Source organism: Pholis gunnellus (genome assembly GCF_910591455.1).
Source record: "Pholis gunnellus genome assembly, chromosome: 14".
Classification (NCBI taxonomy): Eukaryota; Metazoa; Chordata; class Actinopteri; order Perciformes; family Pholidae; genus Pholis; species Pholis gunnellus.
The window spans coordinates 24414053-24421041 of record NC_136541.1 but is presented as its reverse complement, the minus strand read 5'-3'; the positions used below and the strand labels follow the sequence as shown (position 1 = coordinate 24421041).

At 44.7% G+C, this 6989-nt stretch overlaps 1 protein-coding gene across 1 annotated transcript; it reads right to left on the bottom strand.

The window, feature by feature from the left end:
- Positions 1–3498: 3498 nt before the first annotated feature.
- ptf1a (pancreas associated transcription factor 1a) lies at positions 3499–4751 on the bottom strand. The gene is made up of 2 exons (XM_079173867.1): positions 4131–4751; positions 3499–4015 (listed from the first exon to the last, which is right to left on the bottom strand). The coding sequence occupies exons 1-2, from the start codon at positions 4747–4749 to the stop codon at positions 3813–3815; spliced, it is 822 nt and encodes a 273-aa protein (XP_079029993.1). The 5' UTR covers positions 4750–4751; the 3' UTR covers positions 3499–3812.
- Positions 4752–6989: the final 2238 nt, after the last annotated feature.

Sequence of the window (6989 nt, the reverse complement as noted above, 5' to 3'; positions counted from 1 at the left end):
CGGGACGGGGGGAAGCGCTCATAAAGATGTAATTTAGATGGGAAGTTTGCGTCTGAGAGGATAAAGAGCGCGCGGGTTAAAGGGATAGCGATCCCGGCTCTGCCTCCCCTCCTCACCACGCATGTCCTCCCGCTCCCTGATCCACACAGCTGACCTATATTGGTCACCGGACCCATAGATCAGCTAAGACATCTTCAGCGCATGGAGCTGAGAGCCTGGGCAGCTCAGCCTCACAGCTGCCACACTGATATCATGTTGGACAGGGTATTAATGGTGGCTCCATGGGGTTGTATTTCCGATGCGGGAAATCCGAAAATCAAGCCGATTTGTTGGGCGTCTCACCCAGCGTGCTAACATACGGGCTCAAAGCGGATTTGGCAGCATTAGAGGCGACACAACCTTTCTTCTCATTCATGTATCAGTCAAAGCTGTTTAACCAAAGTTTCACACCTTCACTGGTGCGTTTCGCCACAAAAGGGTTTAGACCCGTTGGACTTTTGTTAATTCACGTTTCAGCCCAATATTTCAGCGCAAGCCAACACACGTAGTCAGCCTGCTGGTGCGTAAAAGTGCCAATCTCTGCATTCTGCAGCTATAGGACGACGTGAGGCGACCCTTCGACAGTGTGACTGAACCGCTGCGAAGCTCTGCCGTGGAAAGCCAGAAAGCAACAAGTGTCGCTGCGTGACTTGAAGGAAAACGGCTCGTTGGTATTCTCCATGAACGGAGTTGCGTCCATTATTGGACCGAATGTCCCCGATGGGGGGCCAGGAGGGACATTTGGGATTCGGAGGGGTGCTGATTGAAAAGTGGCCTTATTCTCATAGTAGGGGGAAATCCAGGGGAAACATTCCTTGTAATGCCTGAAACCCCTTTAAACTTGTACAGGTGACGCTAATAGCAGCCGAGTTTGATCCTTAACTAACTAAAAAAAGAGACGAATAAAAAAAGATCTTTAAATTGTCAAATTGTAGATACAGTAGAATAACTGATTTATGCTCCAATAGAAGGCAAATGTGTTTGCTGTCACATTACTTGTATGTACTACATCTTTAGTAAAAATATCAACATAAGCAGCGCGTGGAGTTCATGTGTTCAATATTTGACTCACAGGTGAGGAAGACAATGTACAAAAGTACAAAATTAAAACTAAAGACGTCTATTTTAAAGACTAATCTCTTTCAGAATCAGGGTTTTTGCAATTATAACGGTTTCATTTTCATATCCAATTTGGGTATTTTAATCTACAGGAATGAATCACGTTTTTATGAAAGACGGATTGACAGCAGCATCAGACAGATGCAATGGATCTGAAATATGTAATTTCAAGTAGTTCTTGAGTAGATCACTGAGTCAATGACATCCTCCTTCCGTCTTCAGCGATGATGAAAAAGACCAAAGTCATGCGCATTTAATGCCTGGAATTAAATGTATTATAATGACCTTCCATCTCAGTCAAAGAGCTTTTTTTCACAATTGTTATGGATTTCGAGTGTCCGGATTTCAAATGTATACTCTCAGATTATTATAATGTTTTTTCCTGAAATACGACTGAATTCGAAATTTTCTTTCACAAATAACACTATGGGATTATTTTCCCCCTCTCATTATTAATACTTTAATCAATTCTGAATTCATTCTCAGAATGCTGAGATTAATAAAATAAAATAAAATAAAATAAAATAAAATAAAATAAAATAAAATAAAATAAAATAAAATAAAATAATCTGGGCAGTCTACTGTCTGCCTGCCTGCCTAATATGGTGAATTAGTGGCCTTTGAGCTCAGTGCCAAACCTTTCTCAACCAAATTACAGCTTGGCGTGGCCCTCTAATGGCCAGGCCTGCTGCTGAGAACCAAAGGAAATAAAACCTGTCAGACAGTTAAAAATGCTCGTGTCCTTTTAAAGGCCTGCCAAGCCCTTATAGCCGGAGTGACAAGATAGCCCCGAGTATTTCAGCCTGTCCATTCCGCTTGGCTGCGACCGCACCAAAGGATGCCGAGAGGCGCTCCGTGCACTAAAAAACTCCACGGCACAAAGGCGCTAAGGTGCGAGGACCTACAATGCTACCACTGTTTTAAACCTCCCGGCTCCACTGCTGCGCAATCAAAGCGGAGCCGGCCCCTCCTGCCAAAGAGATGAAGTTGCCCGGCATTGAGTCGCAAGCATTTGACTTTCCCATGCTGTAATGGGATTACATGCTCCTGTCGCGCTTGAGGAGCGGACGGACTCACAGAGGACCTGAGAGTCTGCTAAGAGAGAGAGAGAGAGACAGAGAGAGAGAGAGAGAGAGAGAGAGAGAGACAGAGAGAGAGAGAGACAGAGACAGAGAGAGAGAGAGACAGAGAGATAGAGAGACAGAGCGAGAGAGAGAGAGAGAGAGAGACAGACAGACAGAGAGAGAGAGAGAGAGAGAGAGTAGAAACATAGATAAATGTGGCATCCTTAAAAAAAAGAAATAAAATGTATCTACAACACACAACAATCTGCTAATTACTCTGAAGAACAGAAATACCTGCTGTGCTGGAAGGTTTTCTGAGAAAACAAAATCCAAACGTTCACAATCCTTGCAGCAGCGCCGCTTTGCACTTTTGCATCATCCTTTTGTGTTTTTGCAAAATCTTTTCTTTAAGAGGGGGGGGGGGGGGGCAACCGGTTCATATATGCAGAATGTTGGTGGTGTGGGGGCGGCCGCAGTGGAGGCCGCGCGCCGGGGACACATGTTGGAGGGGATGACAGAAATACCACGGGAAAATCCGTCGCGGCAGCACCTGGCAGCACAGAGCGGCATTCAACAGCCTCCCACCACCCCGCTGCACGCCCGCGTGCGCTTTAAACACCTTCTGCTTTCGTGGGGTATACAGTGTCGCCTCATTAGCATATCATTTGCATATTTATGTAGCAATATTTGGGGTTTTGGGGTTATTTTCTAATTCTCACTCCATCCGATGTTTGCAGTTATTCAATGGCACCTTTAGATAATAATAATAACATGCATGTATTATGGGATGATTAGATGCGTCGTTCAGTCTCGTATACCAGCAAGATTATGTTATGCACATTAATTATGATAACTCTTTATTAGACATGAAGCTAAGGATAACACGACATGATTTATGTCAGATTGCTCATTTCCATCTGCAGATTATTATTATTATTATTTGAAGGTCCAACTTTTGTTTTTACTGACATAAAACTAAAATTATATCTCAAAAAAGTTGGTGAAAACAGAGGCTTATAATAAACACAGTTTGTCATAAACAAGAAGTATAAACGTTAATGTTAAGTTTCTGAATGGAAAAATGTAAATTAAAACCAACTAAAGAAAGCTCCAGAGCTTTCACATCGCTTGGACTTCATCAGTAAGGTGAACGTTGTAGCTTATATCAAAGATAATTCATGAATCTTCAACCTTAACATTTGTGGTTAGATAAACATAACATGTTTATGCTGAACACAGATAATAATAATAATAAAACACACACATATTAGAATGTTTCATAAGTGCTTTTATTTGCAGATTCAATATAAATATAAATCATCATAACAATATAAAAAAATATGTTTCTCTCATTCATTGTAATTAAATTAAAACATATATTATCACTTGAGAAAAAACAACAATAATAAATACATGATTGCCAGTTTCCTGAATTACAAAAATTAAATTATCAACATGATAAAACTATTTACAACATTGAATACAAGATCTGTGCAGTATAAGCTCACACAGCGCCTTCAAGTGCACATTCAACATTCGTCTTCACATTTACAATGTGCGTGTCAGTCGGAGGAACTCTGGTGGTTCCCTTCAGACCACCATGCCGAAAGGAGGCTCGTTTTCAATATCTGTGAGGCCCGGTTTGTTGTGCAGTTTTCGGGGGTCTTCCGGTGTCCAGACCTTGGCGGTGCGGATGATGTTCTGCTCCCGGAGTTGCTTCTCATCCGACCAGGACAGAGAGTGACCGGCCAGGGGAGGCAGGCCGTAGTCCGGGTCGCTGGGGGAGGGAGACCCTGAAGAGAGAAAACAATGAGAGAATTAGTGTTAAGCTCGTTTGTCTTTTTCTTCCTCTTTTTTGTTTTCAGCCCCACAAAGAGCAGCATTTAGAGGTGTGCTCTGTGGACCTACTTGTTCCTCTGTGGCAAATGATGACCTTCTTGGGCTGCGCGTGCGACTCGCTGCTGGAGTTTCTGATGGGCAGGTCGGACTGCACGAGCTCGGCGAGGAAGTTGATGTAGCCGATGGCGAGCCGCAGCGTGTCCACTTTGGACAGCCTCTTCTCGTAGGGCAGGGTCGGGATGTGGGTGCGAAGCCCCTCGAACGCGTCGTTGATGGATTGCATCCTCCGCCGCTCCCGGACGTTGGCCGCCTGCCGCAGGTGCTGCATCTCCGTGTCCGACCGCATCCGCCGCCGCCGCTTCAGCAGCGGCCCGCCGTGGTGGCCCATCCGCGGGGACAGGTCCGGGGTGCTGTCGGCGCAGCCGTACGAGAACGTGGAGGACGAGGAGGAGAAGGACAGGTTGCCGATGTCGTAGTCCCCATCGTGCGGTGCCGCTCTGCCGCCCGCGTCTTTGCCGTAATAGTCTTGGAAGTGGCTGGCGAGGAAGTCGACGTCGTCATCCAAGAAGTCATCAGTGACCAAGTGTCTGTCCCTGGAGGACTGGTCGGTGAAGAAGTCATTGTCGTCAAAATAAGGAGGGGAGGAGAAAGAGTCGAGTCCGGAGAACGGGTCCAGCACGCTGTCCATCTTTGTCCTCTCTCTGTCCGGTTGTCGCGGTAAACAATGACACACTGTGTTCGTCTTTTATCGCCTCTGCGTTCGCTGCTCGCGGTCAACAAGTTAGTTTTAGTTGAAGAACCGGCACGCGAGGATTCTTTATAGCGACATCCATAGTCGCGTGCCGCTTGCCGGGAGTGCCAACCAATCACGGCTCTGTCCGCGAGGCGCACCTCGAGATAAGTCACCCCCCCCCCCCCCCCCCCCCCCTCTCCCCTCCCAGACACCACGCCCCCTATGTCCCCACTGTCCGGGGTTGAAGTAACATCTTAACTCTGCGCTGACACCGGCCGTTCTGCTCCACCAGACTCCGTTTACAAATCACTCAATTTAGAGTTCCCATTCTTTTTTTAACCGTATAGCCTAAAATGTTTTCTCTGACAGGTTGAGATGAGTTGCTCCCCTGAAGTGAAGAGATTGATCAGATTATAGTCTATACACCTTTATGACCCCGGCTGTTTCCCTGAATAGTGACACTATGTAACCTCTATAACCTCTTCCCAGAAAACGCAGAAATCGTCCTATTGCAAATTACTGTACTTAAAGAATAAAAGCAGTCAACGTGACCTCGCAAGAATGTGGCCGAATTATGCTTTACGTTGGTAGGACCTGAAGCAACAGGTTTTCATAAATTCATTGAGTTTCTCTCATAACAAAACAAACATTCATGTTATAGTTATTGTTATTATAAAAAGACGAGGTGGCTCAAAACTCTGTATGGCTCATGTGCAACAGGTCTACCCAGCTTTATTTTATTATTGTCACTATGCCATCATTATTATTGTTGTTGTTGTTACTATTATTATTATTATTATTATTATTGGTGTCGGTGTTATCGTTAATGTATGTATGCATTTTTCTTTTCTTTTTTACCTTTAACGTATCTTATGTTTTAAATATGTTTCTACTTATTTCTAATTGTTAATTAAAATTGAATAAAATCATTTCAACACATAACGGAGAGATCATGTTTGGAATGTGAACGGGCACTTGCAAAAAGCACAAAAAAGACGTTTTAATTACGATATTGACACATAATTGATACGACTGTATTTTTTATTGACACATGACCGGGCGCAGAATGTGGAGGAAGCCCGTCAGGATGTCGCTCTTAGCGGATGAAGAACACGTGAGAGCAGCCCGTCTGGTGACCTGCAGAAGAGCCCTCAGCTCGGTCATTTATTCAGCGGTAAGTGGGCAGCACCGCCGCCATAAATACGTGCACCAGCAGAGTGGTCGATGGGCCACTTGTGCCAGCCACTGCGGTTTTGATTGGGACGACTGGTTGACAAATAAAGGCACAGTGGTGGGCCTTAAAGAGCGCGCGCGCGCCTCTCGGACACCTCACGCGACGTGTTAACGCACCCTGGTACACCAAAAGGAGACTACCCACCGGCCCCTGGGGGTCTGTAAGAACACATCTATTCAGTCCATTCAGCCAGAGGGCTCACTTTGTTTAGAAAAACGGCCCTTTTGCAGCGCACGGCTGGGTGCGCGCGCACCGCGTGTCTGCGGATGGATAGAAAGCTGCAACACGGACCGTAGCCGTGGGAAGAAGGCCATTTGCGTCCCTATAGCCAGTCAATGCAACATGTCGTGTTATAAATGAGGCTTGTGTTTTGCTGTCTACATAATGAAGCCGTAGCGGGGACAGACGCACAATGCACGCACGTCCTGGTACCGACCAGGTGCTGAACGCACAACACAACACCAAACCCTGACAGGACCCTGCAGGACTGCGCTTTAAAGCGGCACCATAAGAAGAAAGAATGCATCCTCCATCAGCATACATCACTGTCTAAATATCAACGGATTCCTCGTTTTTTCTGTTGTGCTTCATCAACATCATCAGACTGGATGAAGACTTAATGTTGTTGTCTGTGTTGTCTTAACTTAGTTTTTTCATGCACTGTTCCATTTTCAGAGTTTGGACTGTTTAACATGTCTTTGTTCAGACAAAATACACATTCAATTGTTTATTGTATTATTTTGTCTGTAGGGTTCTCACCAAAGGTTACCGTTTCATAATGCCTCATTTGCATATTTAAACATAATATAAAAAAATATATAATACAAAAATTGTCTTAATATCAGTAATCAATGGGGAAGTTTCATGGTGATATTATTTTATATGTTTACCCTATCCACCTGTGTCTTCAACATGTCATTTTACAAAAGATATTTTAAAAATGAGTTTTTTTCCTCAGACT

Bases quoted from the DNA above. Each gene is read 5' to 3' on its own strand.
- ptf1a (XM_079173867.1), bottom strand. From the start codon at position 4,749: ATGGACAGCGTGCTGGACCCGTTCTCCGGACTCGACTCTTTCTCCTCC. The intron at 4,016-4,130 runs GTAGGTCCACAG...TTCTCTCTTCAG, and splicing joins CATTTGCCACAGAGGAACAA to GGTCTCCCTCCCCCAGCGAC.